Below are 23,724 nucleotides of genomic sequence, written 5' to 3'. Positions count from 1 at the left end.
GATCACAGCTGTTGAAATGTTCAGCCGATCACTTTTATTCAAAACAGGAAAACAGACGGCAGCCGACGCGCGATTCGTCCTCCTGGACTTTCTCAAGGCTTATTTCCACAGTATAAGCGCAGTATAGTCATCAGAACCATTCATTTGACCAAGACAAAAGTTCCCACTATATTCAAAACAAGTCCTACTGCCTCAGTTTTCAATATGTAGAGATATCAATATAGGACTAGCTATGTTGTGTTAGAGGAGACTCAGAAGGTATATCTGTAGGCAAACCCTTAGGTTTGGACATGAAGCCCTCACACACCAACCTAGTTGGTGTCATGCTTCATCATCGGGCCCACCACAGTGACACCGAATGTGTCCCGGGTGTGCTGCGACTCCAGATTACTGAGGAGCAGGTATTCTTACTGAGTGTGCAGTGCTGGTGAGAATGGAGGTGAAAGGTTTAAAAGCTATCCAGGAGGTCCCAGTTCCCGAGGGTAAAGGTAAATTTAATACCTGGGCCCCTGTTAGCAAGATAAAAAGGCTGTGGACGTTGTGGAGTATATTAGGGGCTCCTACGTCCTTGTGGTCTACATGTTTCAGCCAGGCCTTTTGATTAAAACTGGCTTTCCTCAGGACCAAATGAGTATGTGTGAGTGAAAATAAACTATATTAAGTGAAAGTGTATGGTAAAAAAGTGTTGCACTCGCTAAGGTGCCGTACGTGTAAGAGGGGGATTCCCTCTGCTTTAACTTGCTACTTGCTGTTAAAGCCTCATGGGTCACTTGGCAGGGAGGGAAAGGAGACCGGTATTTCCGATCAGCGGTTCCTGCGACCTATCGTCCTGCTCCAGTGTCCCGAGTGAGTTTTCAATATGTCAGAGTAACACAGGCCACAATGGCAATCTTATATCCTCCAGACAAAAAATAACATCTCCAGTAGTTCACTAGCAGGTTATGATATGGCAACTCGGACCATGATACGTCCGTGCCGCATTATACATCTTCATAGTCCGTGTCTCCTTTCGAAAATCATTCCCGGGAATGATCCGTGTTGGCATATCATAACCTGATAGTAAACTACTGGAGATGTTACTTTTTGTCTGGAGGCTCTACACAGATATAAGATTGCCATCGTGGCCTTAGCTGCTGACATAGTCTTGATTCACAAGAAAGGCCCAAAGGACACCCCATTGAAACATAGGCCGATTACTCTGATGAATGTCTCACCAAAAGTAATTGCTAAACAGATTTTGCTCGCTCTTGAGACATGGATAAATGAGGTTGATGGCCTGTCCGACCTGCAGGCGGGATTTAGAAAACAGGTCAGCACTGTAGATTAGATTTTTATTCATGACTATCTACTGAAAGTCATGTCAAGTCAGGAACATTTGTATCGCGCACATATCACTTCCGAAGAGTCTCATGGCGCTTGCAGACGGCTCTGACAGGGGACCGATAATAATTGAATTTCCAAAAAGCCATGTATTCAGCTTCTTACGAAAGCAACTGTGTTCGGGAATGATACGCAGATATAGGGGCATTTTGTTCCATGATGAAGGAGCAAGAAAGGAAAAAGCTTGACCACCATTCCTGGGAGTGTGGATTCTGAGAGGAGTAAGCAGTGCCTCGTTACAGGATCTCAGTGTTCTGCGCGGCTGGCCCCAGCTTAGCTTTTGTGACCAGTACTTTGGACCGTTACCATACATATGCTGATGAACCAGGCATAGGGGTTTGAAAAGGATCCGCTTTTTGACTTGAAGCCAGTGAAGGACTTTTAGCCAGGGGGCAGAAGGAGATCTTCGAGGAAGGTTGAGGACTAACCGAGCTGCGGTGTTCTGAAGAACCTGGAGCCGATTCAAGTGGTTTTCATTTATTGAAAGTAGAAGGGCATTCCCATAGTCCATTCTGTTTATAATTAGTCCCTGTACTAAAGGTTTCCGTGTATCAGTAGGAATCCACTTAAAAACCTTCCGCAGACTGCACATAACACCGAAACAGGTGCCAATGACGTGGTTGATTTGGATTTTCATGGATAATTGATTGTCCATTTGAAAACCAAGATTCCGGACAGTTTCCTTGGAAGTTGGGCAAAGGCCTAGATTGGATGGCCACCAATCATGTGCCCAATGTTCCGCAGCTTTGCCAAAGAGCATAATCTCTGAATTGCTGCCATTAAGTTGAAGATGGTTTGCCCTCATCCACTTCTCAACATGAGTCATGCAATTTATAAACTGCTGCTTGGTGTCATTTGGGTCCGGGCCCAAGGTAATCAAAATCTGGGTATCATCAGCATAGGATAAGACATCGAAGCTGTAGGCTCTGATCACCCAAGCCAGTGGTGTCATGTACACGTTAAAAAGCGTTTGGCTCAGAATAGAGCCCTGCGGTACTCCCATCTTGACAGGTCTCTCACACGCAATGCTGTTTCCTATCTGAACCGTAGTTGCACGGTCAGATAAGTAGCTGATGAACCATTTAAGGGCATTTCCTCTGACACCTGAAAGATGGTGGCCATCCAGAAACAACATCTTTATATCATTTTCGGGGATCTAAAAACAGCATTTGATCTAGTCCCATGAGCTAAACTGTGGCGACTGTTCAAGCTATGTGTGTCCCTCCATCCCTACTTAATATTTTAATATGTTTACACATGGACACCTTTGCTCAAGTCAGATGGGGAGCTCACTGATAGGGTCATGGCTGAACGAGGGAAACGCGAGGGCTGCGTGCTAGCCCCTACTTATTTTTTCTTTATACCTGAATGATGTAGTGGCTTCCATGGAGCAGTGGAGGGGAGATGCACTGATGATAGCTGGCCATAGAAGAACAATACTGCCTTTTGCAGATGACACTTTGTTGGTCTCGAGATCCCCAGTGGGCCTACAGACCATGATAGATTGGTTCCTTGAGTTCTGCAGGGAAAGTGGCCTGGTAATGTATTCAGGGAAAACAACATTTATAACTATTAGTCTCCATAGGACTTTTAGGGTCTCTATGAATTTGGAAGGTACTTGTTTGGGGAGGGTAACAGAATTCAATTATCAGGAAATTTGGCTTTCCTCCAAAATGACCTGGCTTCCCCAAATTAGGAAGAACGCCCTTATTCTAGTCCACTATGCATCAAGTATTTTAAGGTTGTACCACTCCTCCAAAACTTGGCAGATCTCTTGGCGCAAAGCATTTTAGCAGGCCGAGGCAGTGGGGTTGCCCTGTATAGTGTGAACTATGTGGTCATAGGGGCCTTGTGACCTTAACTACTGGGGAAAATATCTTTCTAATTTTCACCTTGAACCTAGAAAAGAGTACTCCCTTTCTCCCACTGCATTGGGATACTGGCGTAAAAGCATTTGCATACAAGGACAAACTTAAACCAATTGAATATTGGCGTAGATTGAGAACTACCCAGACTCTTGACGGGTATTACTGTGCCCTTAAAAAGGTAGTAGCCTTGGATAAGGAAAAAAAAGATTACATGGCTGACTTCTCTTAGCTCCCTCCTAACTGAAATGGGCCTAGGAGATATCTGTAAGCACCAGCAAATAAATGTGTTCATTGGACCCCTAATTGCTGGCAGCAGAATTCATCATACTTGTTAAGTACTTTTCCTTCTCCTACTGCCTCTTTATTTTACTTTTCCGTCCCTCTCTGCTTCTTTATGTTACTTTTGTTTCTTCCTCTACTTTTCCTTTAACCTCTGCTTTTTTATGTTACTTTTCCTTCTACCTCTGCTTCGCTATATTACTTTTCCTTCTTCCTCGGATTCTCTGTTACTTTTCCTTCTCCCTCTGCGTCTTTGCTACTTTTCCTTCTCCATCTGCTTCTCTATATTACTTTTCCTTCTTCCTATGCTTCTCTGTTACTTTCCCTTCTTCCTCTGCTTCTATATATGTTACTTTTCCTTATCCATCTGCTTCTTTGTTTATTTTCCTTCTCCATCTTCTTTATGTTACTTTTCTTTCTCCCTCAGCTTCTTTATGTTACTTTTCTTTCTTCCTCTTCTTTTCTTTTAACCTCTGCTTTTTTATATTACTTTTCCTTCTCCCTCTGTTTCTCTGTATTACTTTTCCTTCTTCCTCTGCTTCTCTGTTACTTTTCCTTCTCCCTCTGAGTCTCTGTTACTTTTCCTTCTCCCTCGGCTTCTATGTATTACTTTTCCTTCTTCCTCTGGTTCTCTGTTACTTTTCCTTCTTCCTCTGCTTCTATATGTTACTTTTCCTTCTCCCTCTACTTGTCTACATAACTTTTCCTTATCCCTCTGCTTCTCCATGTTACTTTTTCTTCTCCCTCTCTGTTACTTTTCCTTCTCCCTCTGCTTCTTTGTTACTTTTCCTTCTCCCTCGGCTTCTCTGTTGCTTCCTTCTCCCTCTGCTTCTTTATGTTACTTTTCCTTCTCCCTCTGCTTCTTTGTTACTTTCACTTCTCCCTCTGCTTCTCTCTTACGTTTCCTCTTATCCTTCTGCTTCTTTGTTTCTTTTCGTTCTCCATCTTCTTCTTTATGTTACTTTTCCTTCTCCCTCAGCTTCTTTGTTACTTTTCTTTCTTCCTCTACTTTTCCTTTAACCTCTACTTTTTATGTTACTTTTCCTTCTTCCTTTGCATCTCTGTTACTTTTCCTTCTCCCTCTGCGTCTCTGTTACTTTTCCTTCTCTCTCTGCGTCTCTATGTTACTTTTCCTTCTTCCTCTGCTTCTCTGTTACTTTTCCTTCTTCCTTTACTTCTATATGTTACTTTTACTTCTCCCTTTGCTTCTTTATGTTACTTTTCCTTCTCCCTCTGCTTCTCTGTTACCTCTTTCTCCCTCTGCTTGTCTATGCAACTTTTCCTTATCCTCTGCTTCTTTATGTTACTTTTCCTTATCCTTCTGCTTATCTGTTACTTCCTTCTCCCTCTACTCCTCTATGTAACTTTTCCTTATCCCTCTGCTTCTCTGTTACTTTTCCTTTTCCCTCTGCTTCTCTGCTATGTTTCCTTCGCCCCCTGCTTCTTTATGTTACTTTCCCTTCTCCCTTTACTTCTTTACGTTACTATTCCTTCTCCCTTTCACCCTCTGCTTCTCTATGTAACTTTTCCTTATCCCTCTACTTCTATATGTTACTTTTCCTACTCCCTCTGCTTCTCTGTTACTTTTCCTTCTCCCTCACTTGTCCTTCTCTCTTTGCTTCTTTGTTATTTTTCCTTCTTCCTCTGCTTTTCCTTTAACTTCAGTTTTTATGGTACTTTCCCTTCTATCTCAGATCCTTTATGTTACTTTTCCTTCTCCCTCTGCTTCTCTTTGTTACTTTCCTTCTCCCTCTGCTTCTCTGTATTACCTTTGCTTCTCCCTCTGCTTCTCTGTTACTTTTCTTCTTCGTCTGCTTCTCTATGTGACCTTTCCTTCTCCCTCCCTCTGCTTCTCTGTTACTTTTACTTATTATTAGGGGCTGGGAAAGTTGAAATTTCAACCACGAAGTGGGTGAAATTCCGAAAACCACAGCCATTGTAAAGATGAACTCACTCGTCCACGAGCGCGGATGATTTCATACTGCAGGATGCGTAGCTAGTGGAACATCGTGCAACTGCAAGTCGTAGCTGCAACCTTCCCATGCACACTTGAGGAGAAGGTGCTAGGGGCCTGAGGACAGGGTTATGAAATCTCTTGGAATAGGGGATGGTGCAAGGAATAGGAGAATGGAATGCACTCCAGCTTGGGCATGGTGTGAATGCATCACTCCGAGAAGGAGGCTTTGCTGGGAGTTTGGCACACAGATCAGAAGATGGGGGATTTCTCCAGACTGGCATTTGGCCACCTGGTGCCCTGAGCAACTTCAAGACAACTTACCCACTGGCACAAAGTCCACTACGTCATAGTTTCTTCACCAACAAATAACTTGGTAGTGACACTATTATTGTCTTGAACAGAACAGCAGTCTTTCAGGCCTTTCTCTCTAGAGATTTCTAGAGTCCTTATGGCCCATCCTGCTTAATTAATGACGTGTTTGGTTTGAATTTAGGTTCAGGATTTGTTAGGTCATTTCATTACAGGAATAATTTCATAACTTGGGTACAGATTTGGTATAAAACACTTCATTGCTATCATCTTTTTAGGCATGTCATTTAGCACAGACCTAACTGCAAAGAGCGGTGAAGCACTTCACAAATGAAAATGTTAATGTAGCTGGGGTATCTCAAACATGGGATGCTCGACATAGAACAGCCAGGTTCAATGAAGATTGGATTACAGAATTCAAAATGTGATTGAGAAGGTGTAGCTCAATTACTAGGTAGCACACTGTTTAAATTTTACAGTTTAGTAAACATGAAGATTTTTTGCTCTAAAGTCTGGATTAGAGCTCAGGACTGGAGTTCAAAAAAAGGGAAGCATGGCCCCTGTTTACACTGACAAACACTCATACTGGGAAAATTCAGCACAAATCAGTGCCTGTGCCTGTTTGTAAAAACTGTAGACTTTCCCTGACTTGCTCCTGGCTGCTGCATAATCATCCAACAAGACTCAGTCGTAAGCCACCCTGCAGCACCCACCACCCGCTTGCTCAAATTGGCCAACACCCTTGCCCTAAGACTGAAAATGTGCTCCTGCTGCACCGTGGCCCAACCGGCGCATGACAGATGCATCACCATCCAGCTAGAGCCAATCGGAAACCACTTGGCAGTTTCCATCACTCCACTCCCTTGGAATTACGAACTATGATCAGGGGGTCAAAGTTTTGCCCTACACTGCACCACAGCACCATTTGCATGTGAAAGCCTCGTCACCATCCAGGAAGGGCAAATCCTAAGCCGCTCCGCAGACCCCAACACCCTAGTCCCTTGAATTGCCAAAGCCTTCTCCAGAGGGGAATGCTCTCGCCAGACTGCTTTGTGGCCAAAATACTCTTGCTATCTGCACACCCTCCTACAAGAACTGATTCAAAGCCACCTAATGTTTTTGAATTGGCAAACCCAGAGGGCCAGCATTCACCCCATGCTGCACCACAGCCAGAACTACTTTTTCAAATCTTGTCACATCCAGGAAGAGTTAAATCAGGAGTGACCCTGGTGTTCCCACCTGTTACACCTGGCATACTTGGTGTGGTTACTGTTTTATTTGCCTCTGCCTCCTGTATTTTTGCTGTGTGCTGGATTCTGTTTTTGTTGGTCTAGATGCTTTGGGCACTTTGCCACTGCTAATCAGTGCCAAAGTGCTTGTGCTCCCTGGTAAATTGTGTTTATGGATTGGTGAATCCATGATTGGCATATTTGATTTACTGGTAAGTCTCTAGTACAGTGTACTGTGTGTGCTAAGGGCCTGAAATCAAATTCTGCTGCTGGGCCTGCAGCATTGATTGTGCCTCCCTCATGAGCAGCCTCTAAATGTAACTCAGACCTGCCACTTCAGTGTCTGTGAGCAGTTTGGTACTGCCATGTCGACCTGGCAAGTGCACCAGGTGTGACCTGCCATAAATGAGTAGGGCTGGGCTGAATATACCTGAGCTGCATTCAGAGTTAGTTGGAGGAGATTTCTCTGCACCTGAATAGGCCTTGTCTGCCTTGGGCAATGCTGTCGCCACATCCTGCCATGCAGCTTGACCAGAGAGGAGAGAACTGTTTTGGACGGAGCTGAGAGCCTGGCTATTTCTGCCAAGGAGAAGACAAAGACTTTGCTGTGTGCAGTGTATCCTGCTTGAAGAAGATCTCCAAGGGCTTGAAGCAGACCTTGCCTCCTGTTCTGAAGTACCAGGGATACAAAGACTTCACCACCAGCTCCCCTGAACTTCCTTGCTGGGAGTTCTGACCTGCCAAGTGGTGCCTGTTCCTGTGTTGGGCCTCTGGAGGTTGTTCCTGCTGCTGGGAGCTGGGAAAAGAGAAGCAACTAAAGAAGCGTGACGCATCTGCACCCGTTTCCGACAGTACACCGCAGTGTGGGAAGAATTCCTACGCATCACCATCGTGCCGCTGAAGAAACCAATGAAGCGACGCCCCGCGACTGGAGAAATTGCCTCACGCCGAATCTCGTGCAACAATCTCCGAAGTACGAGATCACCGCACCAATTCCGATGCAGGCCCTGCTGTGAGACTGCAAGAACCAATGCATCGTGGGACCTCGGCTGGAGAGATCAACGAAGCGCCATTGTTGCTGCCGCATGGAAAGCGATGCATCCCGGAATCCCCATGCATAGCACCGGGGTGCCAAGTCAATATCAACACCGGGGCTGCACGCCGAATTACTGCCTTTACGATCAAAACCTAAAGACATTTGGGCTCCCTTCACGTCCTTCCTACTTCGTCAACAGGCAGAGGATGATGACGGGCAGGGAAACGTACCCAATGATGGCGTCAGCGTGTCTTAATCTTCTAGCTGGGGTATGCACTTGCGAGGCGGTCCTCTCTTCCAGTTGGTCCCTTTTTCTGGCCTATTGACAGTACAGTCGGATGGGTGGATGCCTCCCAGAATATACATTGTGGGTCTGTATGCTCACATACCTGCCTCATGTAGAGCTTGTAGCTTCAGGATGTATGCCTTGCCAGCTCGACCTCCTGACAACAGCTATAGTCGTGTTTATTTTACTGATTTGTATTGGACTTTGGATGTGCTACTTTCTTCAGAACTGCATATGGTATTGAACTGTGGGGGTAATTGTTAATGGGGAAGAATGACGTTAATGTCATCTCCTTTTTGTACAATGTTACTGCTTCATGTATAACACTAAGCATGGGAATATGCACATAATCTGTACAATATTTGACACACAGTTGCCTGAATTCATGGCATTGATGTACCGTGGTTTTATTATACAATAAAGGTTTTTGAAATCCCCCCCCAAAAAAACAAAAAAAACAAAAAAACACTGGGGCTGCAGGAAGAAACCGACGCATTACTTTCCCCGCACAGTAAGAAACCGACGCATCACCTCCTCTTCAGTAAGGAACCAACGCATCGCCTTCCCTGTGTGGCAGTAAGGAACCGACGCATCACCTCCCCTGGAGTAAGGAACCAACGCATCACCTTCCCTGTGCTTAAGGAACCAATGCATCACCTTTCCTGCGACTGTTTTTGTTTATGATTTTGACGCAATCCAGGTACTTTGTGTTGAAAGTGTTGCATCTATAGGTTGCTATAGACAGAACTGTTTTTACCGTTTTAAAATTCATATCTTGATAACTGTATTTGGGATGTTTGTCGTCTTGGTCTTGTTTGGTTTAGGTGAAGATTTCCTATTTTTCTAAACTGATGTAGTGTCTATTTGTAGTGTTTTCACTGCGTTACTGTATGTTTGCACAAATGCTTTACACACTGCCTCTGAGATAAGTCTGTCTGCTCGTGCCACGCTACCAAGGGGGTGATGAGGGGTAATTTTAGAAGTGTATCTCCCTTACCCTGACCAGAAAGAAGGGTCCCTACTAGGACAAAGGTCCAAACCATTGCCAACTAGAGACCCCCATTTCTAACACCACCACCTCACTCCTTTGTATCAACCAACCCTGCTCCAGAGGGCAAGACCTATGCTGTATTGTCCCATATCACGCCTTTACCCAACTTCTCTCTCATTTACATTTTCAATACATCCTCAGACATCCCAGATAAGGAGATAGGAGATTACTAGATTGGGCTAGCTCAGGCTAGAAAGGCAAGCCCTTGCTTCTCAGGTAAGCCAGCAACACAGTGTGTCACAAATACTATGCACCATGCTCTATAGTTACACCCATATCTAAACATATCCACTCACATCATACCCAAGCAACAAACTGACAGAACCTCATCCATGTCCTGTACCAAATCATTCTCATCTGGGTGCACTCTGCAGCCATCCACGCTTCTAAAATAGTGGATATCATTACAGAATTCAACATGGACACAGCTCTTCAGCACGTAAACCTGATACGCGCATCGACACACATTCTCGTGTCCTTATTGCTGCAGGCAGCAATCAGTGCCTAGACTGCACAAACACAAAAGGACTTGTCATTCACAAGTCTGCACCCTTTGCAACACTCATTCAAATTACTCCCTTGCCACTGACTTTCCGATGTGTCCCAAACATCCTATTCGAACCTGATCTACATACCTCCCCAATACCTAAAAAGAACTTTATAGAAGTCCCAGTCTCAGGTGTCATCACTGATACTTCCTTTCTGAATATAAACCATAGCTGCCTATAACAATCATTTGCAATGCAATAGGTCTCGCATACGTGAAAGTTAGAGCTGTTGGTGTTGAAAATGACTGTGTTTTTAACTTTTGGTGTTTTATTTGCAGTAGAGTGATTACATTTGCATAGTACTTCATGAAGAAATAAGCCTAAGCGTCCTTGACTCGTGTTGTAGAGTCTGTGCACGCTTGGCCCATGGATTTCCCTGTCCTCATATTCAATGCTTTCTGCCTTAGTGCCTTAGTCCTACGACAAAAGTGTCTGATTCTAAGCTATCTGCCTGTGTCTGGGTCCCTTCTCTGCCAGTGTCCGTGTTTCCACTATCCCTCTATTTTCAAATGTAATGACAGTGCCTGCGTCTGCCCCTATCGCAGAGGCTAGTCCCCTGGGCAGTGTAATTGGTTGAATGACAGTGCCACTGCATTCCATAGAGCTTGCTGAGATCGCTGTATCCACTACCTAATGTCTGCTATTCCATGTCCTCTCTATTCCTCTTGTCCTGCCCCCTCCGCTCCCCGCAAATGTTTGTCACCAATCTTTAAAAAAGAAATAACTGTATGCTTCAATTAGCAAATTTCTTTGGGGTGAACACACAGGGGCAGATTTCCAGGTACAATCACACAAGCCGGTCAAAAAAGGGGTAAACATTACATGTGATGCCACTGATTTCGCATGTTTGCTAAACTCCAAGGAATTGTATTCTATTCGTGTTTGTTCTATACTTTACTAGACTTATCCAAACATTGTAAAATAAAGCATAAACTAAAAAAGCAACTGCCCCTTGTTTACAGCCGCATGCGCTAAATAGTAGTTGCACAAAACATCCCGCCCAAGCAAGTGCTTGCTAAACACACGGATTGATACTCAAATTAGTGGATATACAAGAGGTAAAATAAACATGTTGTTACTATATGTTTCTTTTTTGCGCACAATCGTTGAAACAAACAAAATGTGATTGAAAAAAACTTCTCATTAAAACTGCACATTCACAGAAAACAAGCATTGGCAGAGCCAATAGGTTTTCGATTTTGGGACCTAATAAGTATTTAGTTATGCAGCACAATATCCTTGGTGCAACAAATCAACTATTGCTTGGCTAAACGCTTATAAGGTCCCAAAGGCGAGACATATTGGCTATGCCAATGATAGTTCTCTCTCGTACTCAGTAAATGTCTGATGAGACAAAAATGTGCTGGCCCCCAGAAATTAGTGCAGCACGCTGTTCAGGACTTTAGGGGAGCTGCGCTGCTTTTACTGTGAGTGAGTGAGTGATTGAGAGAGAGAGAGAGAGAGAGAGAGAGAGAGTGAGTGAGTGAATACCCTTGGGCAGCACTCTTCACTTCTCGGCTGTCAGCACAATCTCTTTGTGTGATGGAGGTATTCATGAGAAACCACAACGTAATGGTGAACTACTTTTAGAGTTGCGGCCACCATACTGGATTGGATGGAAGAATTTACAAAAAACACAAGCATGAACGCGCTCGAAGGCGTTCCACAATCACGGACACCGTTCACCCTGCTTGGTGAACGTTAGAGTGAAAAGGTTATTGTGCACTCACAGTAAAGAAGCTTAAAGGAGGCAATGAGGGCGGTTGAACGTTCCAGATATTTTTTGCTTGGGAAAGGTGACATCCCTTATCGCAAACATATAGCACTGTGAGGCATAGCTAGTATTTGACACCTAAGGTGTAGGGGCTTGAAATAAAGGAAATTCTGAAAAAGTATTCTGACCTTTAAAGATAACGTTATTACAGAAAACAAAAGTACTAAACTTACAAATTTCAGGGCTACAGAGATCAGTTGCCCAATTCGGATCAAGGGGGCGGCTGACCCTACTTGGGCGCAGATGGCGACCATGGGTGCAAATTCTTGCTCGAAACTGACCTTTTCGTCGCACATTCGCAACAGAAAGTTGCCAAAATCTGTCACTGTCATCAAATGACTCCACCCTTGTAATCGAACTACAGGGAGCGCTTTGTTGAGCCCACAGTTGGAACGGTACACATATTCTCAATAAAATAGGTAGAAATGAACCGTGACTGTTAGACCTGGCACCTTGGCGTGAGTCTCCCTTCCACTTTTTGCTGATGTGCCCCATGTGTTTTGCTTGTGTTAGCTGCTCAGGGCAGCTGTGCCACGGCCAATCCGGCAAATGAAATGACGTGTATCTAATCACCTCCTGTTCGGCCATGTTAACGTGAGTGGTCGAAACACTGAACGAGCAAGGAATGAAACCACATACATGCCAGCATTTTAGAAGAGGAAAAGTGGGTGCCTTAGAAAAACAATTGCTTTGATTCAAGTATTTTCCTCCTTGACTTGAATCGAAGCAGAAGCAATCTGAGGAGGGAGACACCTAAATAGACTTGTTTGGCTTAAAAAATCGGGAGAATCCCTCTTAAATCGGATCTCTAGGCATGTATGCAACCATGATATAAAACATGTGATCATATATTTCATCAGCTGCTGCGGGTCCCCAACACTCGATCACTCGCTTTTCATACATATAATTCCCCATTTGTAAAGGTGCGGTATAGTGCGTGCTCAGAGATTGGTATGTGCGACAAGGTAAAACAAAGGGGGGCGGGGATGTATTGGAGCACACGCCACTATGAGGCACATATGCCACTTCCCCATAATCTCATCCACACCCTATAAGCAGTGGCATAACGCAAAATTGTTTAACGATTCACCAACACAGCAGAGAATGATGCTGACAATATAGCTGAAGAGATCTGCAGGCTGCACAGGTACCATAAACTGAGGTGTCCCCCAGACTTGTGAAGGAAGAGATGGTATATGATGTCCCAGAGCCCATTGAAGTAGTATCACAGTTTTCAGCAGAGAAAGGTATTCTGGCATAGCCCCAAGACGATAAACAAGTGGGGGAGGTTTAGGTGCACACAAACATTTTGGGAGGGAACAACGTCATCTTTTGAGACTCTTTCGTGCGCAACGTGGAAGTCAAAAGGACAAATGGTGAATCACATGCAGGATATTTAATAAGTAGTCCAGAAAAGACACATAATCACCTACTGCACACGTAAACTGTAGTTGGCCGGTGCTCTTTGATACAAAACGGAAATGATGTATCGGAGCACCAGCCAATAAAGAGCCAGGAAAAAAAGAGCAACAGCGGAGTGAGCCAATGGCGAGTAGCAGGCGGGATTAGGCAGGATTCCACTCTGTAGAGTGATTATCTCAGGTCTTTCAGACAGTGCTTGCCCTGCCTAGGCTCGACCTAAAAAGCCAGCCTGTCTGGCGACTCAGCACAAAGACACTCACTCCAAAGGCAATACATATTCTCCTTTAGCTCTCTGCTTTAATAATGATTTAATGCGCATTTGTGATGCTAAAGTATCTGCAATTAAGTTGGAGAGAATTAGTATTGCTTCAAAAATGTGGTTATCTCTTGAAATATTGTTTTCCTTTTCATTTGTTAAATCGACTGTGGCTAAGGTAGGTGATGTATGGTTCTACAAAATAACTTTGATTGTCTGAGACAATTTAAAACAGTAGATCTTCTGACCGTCTGCTACTTGCCTCCTCCGCCACATAAGCTTAGAGACGGGCTTGAAGTGCCTGCCATCTAAAGACCTAAGACATGGAGGCAGCATGATTTGCACAGGATCACATGACGACTCAAATCTAAAACTGACATCAGAGGTAGGGTTGTGTGTGTCCAGCAGTAACTACAATCACACGCCACTCCTGTATTAGTACCACATCTTTCTTACATTGAATCCTATTAATTGTCTTTTCTGCTCTTTCAAGTGGTACCATGTTGAACTGTTCAATGCTTTTGATCGGTGTACAGTTCTCTGAATGTGACCTTTTCAGAATAACTTAACCGTGTTCCACTTTTGTCACAGGATCCCTGAAGAGTGTGAAGAAACTAGAAGGCAGTAACGGCACAATAACCAGCGTGGACTTTGACCCCAGTGTAAGTATACATGTGTATTTAGAAAGGTACCAAGTAAGGGCCTGCAGAAAGTAAGAAAGCGTGAAAGTGGTTTGTGTTTCAATTTATGAGCAGCACATACATTTGAAGAAGGAAATTAAAAAATGGCCTTGGTCCAAGTGTGGAATCTATTTTTTTTTGCTGCATATGGGGCCCTACTTTAATGAGTTAGTGAAGTGTTGTGGTTTAGTGTCTATAAGATGCTGTGCAGTGAGATGGTTTAATGTTTATAAGATGCAGTGCAGTGGGATGGGTTAGTGTCAAACTGGTGCAGTGAAGTGTGATGTGTTAGTATCTATATAGAGCAGCACAGTGTAATGGGTTAGTATTTCCATGATGTAGAGTAGTGCGATTGGTTATTTTCCATAAGATGCAGTATTTTGTGGTGGCTTTGTGTGCATACTGTGCCAGGCATATAGCTGGTTATCGACCTAAGTTGCAGTGTGCGGGTAAATGTCCACGTTGCACAGTGAAGTGTAGAGTGTTAACTTCTTTTTGGAGGAGTGAGATGAGTTAAGGTCATTGGGATGCCCTAGAGTCTTGCTAGCCTACAGTGCAGTGTATTCAGTTAGTGCTCCTTCAATGCAGTTTCATGTGTAAGTAGCACTAGAATGCATTGCAATGTGCACTGTTAGTGCCCCTGTGGGGCAACCCAGTTTGCTTAGTTTGGGTCTGCAGATTGCTTTGCAGTGTTGTGGTTTACTGCCTCTTGGATACAGTGCAGTGTGGTGGATTAATGAACCCAGGCAGCAGTGCCCTTGGGATGGGGTTCCCTCTGGTGACTCGGTGTCACCAAAATGCATTGCTTATGGGTAGTGCCCCTACAATGAAATGCAGTATGGTGGGTTACTGTCCCAAGGATGCTGTGCAGTTTGGTAGCTTAGTGTCAGCAAGCAGTGTTGAGACTTATTTTCTCATGTTTGCATCGCTGAGGTGGGTTATTGTGTCTAGAATGCAGAGTTGTGTGGTGGGTTATACTACAAAAAAATATATATAGGCTTATCTCCAATTGGCATATTTAATTTACTTATAAGTCCCTAGTAATGTGATACTACATGTACTAAGGGCCTGTAAATTAAAAGCTACTAGTGGGCCTGCAGGAGTAAAAAAAAGTGTATTTTCTGACATTTCTTTGGGATCCTAAATCGGAGCAATTGTCAAAAGCCAATTTCACTCACCCCTTTGTCCTGTTGACAGCTTCCTGCTTAGATTCCTTGCTTAGAGCATTCAGTCTTCCGGTGCCTTAAAATGCAATAGTCAATCTGCAGCCCTATGTGATTTAAAAATCTTTGCTTGTTTAATTACATTGCGTTCATAGACCAATCTCCTCACTGTCTTGCGTTTCTGACTTGGAAAAACTAGCAAATATTCACTTTTTACCATTAGGTGGCAGCAAAGGATGAATAATGCACCAAAACCCAAAGTTTATCAAACTGATTTGATAGTTGCAGGTAAAACGCTGGGTAAATGTTAGAACATGGGTACTCTTTCTAGGGGGGCAAAAATGGGCCTGGTGGTGGTGCTACTATCTAAGAAAAAACATCAACACATTTTCAAAACATACTAGACAATGCTGTATTTCAAAAGTAGTTGTAGCTACAAATAGGAGCTTTTCAAACAATTGAATGGCCTCTCAAAGTGTGCATTTTGACATGGCATACATGTGTTCAGTAGTTGTGTTGGGGCTGAACAATGGCTCCAAAGCCAAGTTTGTATTTGCAAAGGGAGGCAAGGGGCATCATGACCAACACAATCCTCTGCCTCTCATGAGCCATGGTCCGTCCCCATATTCAACAGTGGTAAGAAGTAGCATTTTAGAATGTTTATCTGCTTATATAAAATTACACTGTAGTGAAAGGTTACATTTCACTTTACATTGAGAAGGTGATGTTTGAGTTGCTTATACCTTGAATGCCTTTTACCAAGTTTACACAACTCTTTCCAATCAAAAAACATTCAAGAGTAATATATTGTACATACTGCTAAGTTTTCAGATTGCTTATCTGTGACATTATCAGGTGCTCAGCCTACTCATGTGTGACATCCCATTGCCTATGTGTGACGCTTCAAGGGGCACCTTATCGCCAGGAAAACGAAGCAGTGAAATCAATGAAATTAGATAAATCTCAAAAACTACCCTGAACCGAGCAGAGAGAAGTTCTATAAGTTACATTAAAACTGCTGTGTTGGCCACAACATCCTTTTGGATGGCCAGTAACAAAACATTTGGGTTAAAAAATGATAGTACTATGGCTCAGGCAGTAGTTCATCATCTTAGCAGGCGTCCAGTTGTTTCTAGCTTTTAAAATGCTGTACAAAGCAGATACAAATGTCCATAGGTACGAATAATTCAATCAACTTTCAAATGAATGACTTCAGGATATGTGCGCAGAACAAAGACCAGTTGCATTTGATTTAAGGTAGTATAATGTTGCGTCATGTAAAGAAATTAGGCCATCAAATATAGTACATATGACAACTAACCTGTAGGAAGGCGGAACACGAGGAAGGGAGGCTGGCGGCGAGCAGGCGTTGGAAATAAGCTGATATGCTGGCAGCAATCAGGTTGGCAAAGAAGCCGGTCAGCTGGCAGCGAGTAAAGAACAGCCTGGTCCGATCCACGGGAGTCCCCCTGCTGCAGTCCTCAATGGCGACAAAGAGTGCTGGCAAAAGCAGTCTGCAGACGACGTGAAAAGAGCAGGCTGCAGGCGGAGACGGTGTCTGCAAAGGCAGCAGGAAACTTTCTGAAAGGCCCCGCAAAAGTTGGCTGTGAATGTGTGTAGTAACCAGGCTTACCCAAGAAGTATGAAGCTGGTTATTTATTGGCTACATGAACAGCAGCGCCAGGCGGACCAGCTCTGCTAACAGTTCAACAGGAATGTACAATCTCAATACATTTGCTAGGAGACCATAGATTCTAGAGCATAACAACATCACAGGATAGGTAAGATGCAGAGCTGACTTTTAAAGAGCCGTTGCTTCCCGCCAGTGGCAGTCGCGTGATGTCACCGAGGCTCTCAGTAAACACATAAGAAGTCAGTTAAAATATGCACAGTGAAGCTGCTATGGTGCATGCTCCAGGGGCCCTCTTTTGCGTCTACTGCGAGCCCACTACAAGGTCCAACCGCTGCCAAAGAAGTCTGCTGGGCCGCTGGCGGCCGGGGCCTTACTCTGAGTGTCTTGTACTGAGTTATAACCACTAGTCAAACGGCTTTCTCTTTTCATGAAGTACACATCTTACTTTCTCTGCACAACTAAGAACAACTATATTTTCCTACTAACGATAGAATGATTCCATCAACATTTACATTTGTTGTGGATGACAGTATGAAAACAAAACTCATGCATTCTTTGTGCAGTCCTCGTAACTAGCCACTTCCCTGGCCAAGTCATTCATCCACAAGCTCCAAATTCCAGAGAGGTTTCTTCCCATTTGTATTATCATGAACGCTTACACCTTTACCCTTGTTACACTGTACGCCCCAAACAACCACCAGGAACAGTTTACACTTAGGTTCATGGGTCCAGTTACAGTCACTTACAGCTCTGATGTACTGGTGGGGATCGACCTAAATCTAGTTTGTGACAACTCCCTTGACAGATCAACACAAAGAGTCGGCCAGTCAGGAGCTCTAACGGACACCGTGCTACAATGGCTGATGTGGGCCTGGTGGATGCCTGGCGCACTGACCATCCCACCTCGAGTGGGTATACTTTCTTCCTTGCTGCAGACCAGACCTACACCAAAATTTACTTATTCATAGTCTCCCCACGCATTCTTACTACCCTGCGACAGACCAACATTGAGGTGGTGCCATTGTCTGACCACTCACCGATCACATTAACAATTAATATACCTGGCAATGGGGTGCAAGGTCATACCTCGTGACTTATGATACATTTCTCACATATGACTCCACTACTAAAAAAGCGACACAACACACTATTCAGCACTTTCTCAAAGATAATAGCGCACCTGACATGCCTATTGCCCTCCTCTGGGAAACACTGAAAGCTGTAGTTAGGGGGGTGTCAGGGGGTCCTTCCTTGCGATCTCCGCAAAGCTCAGTATGGAGCGACTGGGAAACAGAAAGACCTAGAAACATAGGCAAGAGTCCTAGAAGAAGCCCACAAATGCACAGGTCTCCATAGAGTTTGTAGGCAACTACATTTGGCTAGGATAAAACTTAAAGCACTGCCTTGGGACAGGGCAGAATATGCCGTCCTCCGAACCAAACAAAAATACTATCCAGGCGGAAATCGGTAGCATTGCCCGCCAGGATATCGAAGCTGCCTGGTGTTGCAAAGTCATCCTGTGCCCTGGGCACCCCCAACTTTTTGCTGAATGTTACTGGTGGTAACTGACTCTGGCTGACCCTGGGCTCTGCCTAACCAGGCCCAGGGCCAGTGCTATGCTGAAAGCGACACATTTAGAAAACAATGAAAAGACCTACATACACTAGGGTACGGCGTATTCCTGTGATTGGCAATACCTACCCTATCAGACCCCATTAAATAATAGGGCAGGGGGATTAAAACTACCTAGAAGTCCCTAGTCCACAATAAAGCATGGCAGTTTGGAGGCCAGCAGCTTTTTCTGCACTTTCATGTGTGCACTGCTGGCGCCTGAGGTCAGTTTAAAAACAACCCTCGGTGGATTGACTGCTTTTAAAAAGTAAATTGTGCCTAAACTGGACTTTTGTGTTTAGGACACTTAAAAATGGATAACCTACAATCTTTTGGTGAATTAGGAACCTACAGTGTCTCTCCTAGGTGTCCCAGGGGTGGGGTGTCAGGTATTTATAAGGTAGACCCTTATAAAAATGAGTTTGATATGCACTGGGTTAAGTGAAATTTCACATTTCACTCCCCACATTGTGATAAAGGGCTGCCAAAATTCAACTTTGATGCTAGAGCACTGTGGAGGGAGGATATGCAATATTTATACAGATACAGAGCCCCTAAAGTCTCCCTAAGTTGTCACATGGGGTGGGGGTCCTGTAGATGTAAGCGAAGTACTTATAAAATAAATATGTTTTTATAAGCCCTAGTGTTGGAAAAATGGCCCAAGTCAGTCTTCCCATTGCAAATCCCATGCCACATAGGTTAACATGGCAAGAATATATTAACTAATAACTCCTAATAGGAGAATGCTAGAACCTCCAGTCAAAGACTTTCCAGAATGGTAGTGATGAATCCAACAACATCATGTTGTTGAATTTCTTCTAAAATATAAAGACAAAAAGTTATAAGACTTTCTTGTTTGTAAGTCCAGATTCAGCCTTCCAGTGATCTGTCCTGATTGGTCAGAGTTAAGTGGATTAGGCAGGCTGCCTTGAAGAGGTGATAAAGAGCCCCTGGGGTTAACTAGCTCTGCTGGCAGGGCAGTGTGCTGCTTCACAGGAATGCCAGACCAGGGGGAGGAGTCGTAAACCATGGTCTTCAAAGAAGAGGACGGCCTCAGTGTCATTTATAAGTTTACTCTTTTGACCCAAAGCGAGAGCTAGGCTTATGGAAGGAATGCACAGATGCAGGGGGGATAGGCTATGGAAAGTAGCCACCCTAGGGGTGTGTTTAGCCAGCTCTTACCTCCCTGCTGGAAAATCAGCCATCATGAATTTGGAGGATTTGGTGCACTCTGGGACAAAATAATACCACACAGGATGTGGTCATACCCTTGGAGAGTTGCCCTGCTCCCATTGGTCAGGAGTGACCTCCTGCTTGACCCTGAAAACTGGGAATACGTATCTGAGAGGGGCAGAGTCTCTCAGATCTTCTGCTTGAAACTTAAGAGAATCAGAAGGGTCTGTGCTGAAGATTTTGATGTGCATTTCCAAAGGCCAGGACTCTGAGATTGCGCCTTTTTTTTTTTGCACCATTTCAAACTACAGCCCTGTGGACCAAACCTGTTTCAAAAGGACTACAGAGTGGACTCACTGCAAACTACCGGTTAAAAGAGCTCACCTGGACCTCACAACAAAGAATCCCCAGCCAGGAGTACTACCAGTGGATTTGTAAGGGTTTTGTTCAAGTGTATTGCGGAATTGAAGTCTCACACTTTCAAGGACCCTCTTGGAGATTCCAGAACCTTGGATTGTGTGTTGGATACTTTGGGATGGAGTTCTAACTGGACCCAGCCTGCTGGAGAAGGTTGCAAAACAGTGGTGAGAAATTCTCCAGAACAATTGGTAAAGGTGAATGTGTCCCTGTCAGAGCAGACAAAATGACTAAAAGGGGCACTATTGGTTTACGAGCACTAGAAAGTGACTAATCTTTAAAAAAATGCATATCTCCGGTTCCCTACAGTGAATTCTTTTAGTTTTGGTGTCATGCAAAAGATAAAAATATTTACTATTTCTATAAATTGGTGTTGGATTTTTATTTTGTGCTGTCCTAATTATATACTGAACTGGTTATTTTAAATGCTTTAAATTCCTGTCTTTGAAGTTAAGCCTGCTTGCTCACAGCAAAGCTACAAAGGGTTGAGCTGTGGTAAATAAATAATTAATTACCGGTTCTATTTTTCAGGATACTCATATAAACAGATAGCTCAATAAATAAGAGTCAGGATTCGAGGTATCTTGAGTCACAGGCTTTAATCAGGCATAAAGGACAGAAACAGGACAGCCTGCATGGGAATAGGATGGCAGCTGCCGGGGACAGGAATAGGCTAACTTTTAATAACAGTGCACAATATTTATAGTTAAACAAATACATTACATTCAATACAGTAGGCGTAGCAGTAGGCGTGGTTCATAGCAGTCGCGAAAGATAAGGGCAAAATGATGTAACAAGAAGGCGTGTACAGGGCGTATACATAGACATGTGATGTAAACGTAACAGAATATGTCATAAACGGGGCGGAAACATGGAGGGGGCTACCTGAGCAGCTGGGACCTCTAACCTAGTGGTGCGCGCAAACGGGCAATGACGTGTTACCAAGGAGAACTGGGGGCTATGACTTCTGCGCTAGAAGAGGAGACTAAAGTCTGGAGTGTCAGAGCAACATGTGCCCAGGCATATCTAGTATCTGGTGTTTAGAGTACATGTTGATAGAATCCAAAAGTTATCAGGGCAAAGGCTAATAGACTCTAAGACTGGTGCATGCATAATTCTACGTATATTGCGTGTGCGAGGAATATTCTATGAACATTAATACAGTATTTCTCTTACATGGAGACATAAAGGCTAGACCGTGAGGGAAACTATTGATGCGATTCAGTAGCTTAGGAATGCAGAGAAGGAGGGCTGGACTGATAACTAGAAACATAACATATTCTTGGCAGACTGAGAGGCAGAGCCGGGCCGGGCACTGCGAGGCAGGAAGTAAGTGAAGGGTCAGGGATGCAGGTGGGGGCTGTATCGCTCCTCGGAGAGGGTTCAGGAGACAGGAGCTGAATCTGAGTCCGGGCCTTTTTGAGGCCTAGAAACGGGGACAATTCAATGAATTAACGTGCACACTGTAAAATGTGGCAACGTAGGTTTACATAGGCCTAATATTCGTTGTTTTCACGAAGACTGGAAACTGACATACTAGAGATGGACACAACTGTAATTGCGTCTTTAATCGATCAGAGGGGAATACATGCATATCGATCATTTATTTATTTATTTATTTTATATGCTTCTATAGCGCATGAATAAACCCCCGAAGGGGTATCTCCGCGCTTTGCCTTTCAGAGGGAAACAAGGACTGTGCCAAGTCATTAGGAAAAAGTTGCTGGAAGAAGGGAGGGGGTTTAAGTACTGTTAAAGAGATATGTTTTAAGGGATTTGCGGAAGGATAAGTGATTGGTTATTTGTTTTAATGTGAGGGGGAGGGAGTTCCACAGAGCTGGTCCAGCATATGCCAGAGCACGTCCTCCTTGTCGGCATTTCTTTATTTTGGGGACCTGTAATAGTTGCAAATTACTAGAGCGCAGAGAGCGGCTTGGGGCATAGGGTAGAAAGGCTTTGGTAAGGTATTTTGGGCCGTTCCCTGACAGACATTTGTGAATTATGCACAGCGTTTTGAACTGGGTACGTTGCCGCACAGGCAGCCAGTGAAGTTCCGCCAGAAGTGGGCAGGAGGGGGTCCTAGATGGCATATTGAGGACTAGCCTCGCTGCCGTGTTTTGGACTACTTGCAGTTTCTTTAACTGGCCTTCATTGGTGGATAAGAGAAGGCCATTGCAGTAGTCCAATCTACTAATAACTAGCGCCTGAACTAGAGTTTTTCTGTGGTTGTCACTGAGGTAGGGGAACACTCTTCGCAGCAGTCCAATGGCCCTAAAGCACGTGCCGGCAACCTGGTTGACGTGGTCTTTAAATGTCAGGGTTTGATCGAATAATACTCCCAGGTTTTTCACAGTCTGTTTTGGGATGGGCACTGGACCTAGTTCTGAAGGCCACCACTCATTAGACCATTCTGATGCTGCCGCCCCAAACAGTAGCACCTCAGTTTTAGCCACATTGCATTGAAGGCAGTTCTCAGTCATCCACCTTGAGACTGCCCTCATGCCATCAGCGAAGGATTTTTTCAGGGCGGGTGTTAGAGTTTTGAAGGGAAATAGAAGTTGGGTGTCGTCGGCGTAGGACACCGGGGTGAACCCAAAGGACCTCACTATGTCAGCCAGGGGGGCCACATACACATTAAACAGTGTGGGGCTTAGGCATGAGCCCTGTGGCACTCCCCTGGTGAGCTCCCTAGAGGTGGATTTATGGGAGCCCATCCTGACTTCCTGAGAGCGGCCGGTGAGAAAACTCTCCATCCAGGACAGAGCTGTTCCTCCCAGCCCCACGTCCCCCAGACGGCCGAGAAGCACTTCGTGAGACACCGTATCGAAGGCAGCGGATAGGTCCAGCAGCACCAGAATCATAGACCCCCCGCCGTCTAGTGACATCCTGATGTTGTTGGTCACTGCTAGTAGGGCTGATTCGGTGCTGTGGTTTGGCCTGAACCCAGATTGTGAAGGGTCCAGGCCTTCCGTTGCCTCGATGAAATTGGATACATGGGTGTTCACGTGCTTCTCTGTCATCTTACCGATGTAGGGAAGGAGGGAGATGGGCCGGAGGTTAGAGAGATCTGTCCAGGGGGAGGCCGTTTTTTTCCTAATTGGGTTCACCACCGCAATCTTCCATTCCCTTGGGACCTGTCCTTCTGCTAATGAGATATTCACGACAGCTTGAATAGAGGGTCCAAGGAGGGTGATCAGAGGGGCTACCATTTTGGCGGGGAGGTGGTCATTGGGGGAGCCTGATTTTATATGGTTAATAAGCAATGGAAGGTCTTGGTCTCTGACTGGTGGAAAGGTGAGTAAAGAGTTCTCATTTTGTGAGGAAGATTTTTTATAGTGGAGAGTGGTGGAGCCAACATCCCTGGACGCCACTATTTTGTTGTATATGAGGGTGATTTTTTCCTCAAAGTACGTGGATATCTCATCGCACAATTCTTGTGAGGCGTCTTCGGGGCTCTCGCTTGCTATAGGTTTCACAAAGCTCTGTAGGATTTTAAACAGTTCACGTGAGCAATTACCTGCCTGTGCCAGTTGTAGAGAGATGTTATTTTTCCTTGCTTTTTTGATGTTTTTATAATAGCATGATTGAGCTTCTAGAAAAATTTCCTTTTGCTCTACATTTTTTGATGATCTCCAGGCTTTTTCTAAGCGCC

At 44.5% G+C, this 23,724-nt stretch overlaps 1 protein-coding gene across 2 annotated transcripts in view; it reads left to right on the top strand.

The window, feature by feature from the left end:
• ATG16L2 (autophagy related 16 like 2) overlaps positions 1-23,724 on the top strand; it is a 586,089-nt gene that overhangs the window by 357,359 nt on the left and 205,006 nt on the right. For both annotated transcript variants that reach the window (XM_078658598.1, XM_078658597.1), the window contains exon 11: positions 13,987-14,057. In XM_078658598.1, the coding sequence (XP_078514724.1) occupies positions 13,987-14,057 (71 nt within the window). The remainder of the gene's footprint in view (positions 1-13,986; positions 14,058-23,724) is intronic.

Source organism: Lissotriton helveticus, chromosome 8 (genome assembly GCF_964261635.1).
Source record: "Lissotriton helveticus chromosome 8, aLisHel1.1, whole genome shotgun sequence".
NCBI lineage: Eukaryota > Metazoa > Chordata > Amphibia > Caudata > Salamandridae > Lissotriton > Lissotriton helveticus.
The sequence above is the reverse complement of the archived record's forward strand: the minus strand, read 5'-3'. Positions and strand labels throughout refer to the sequence as shown.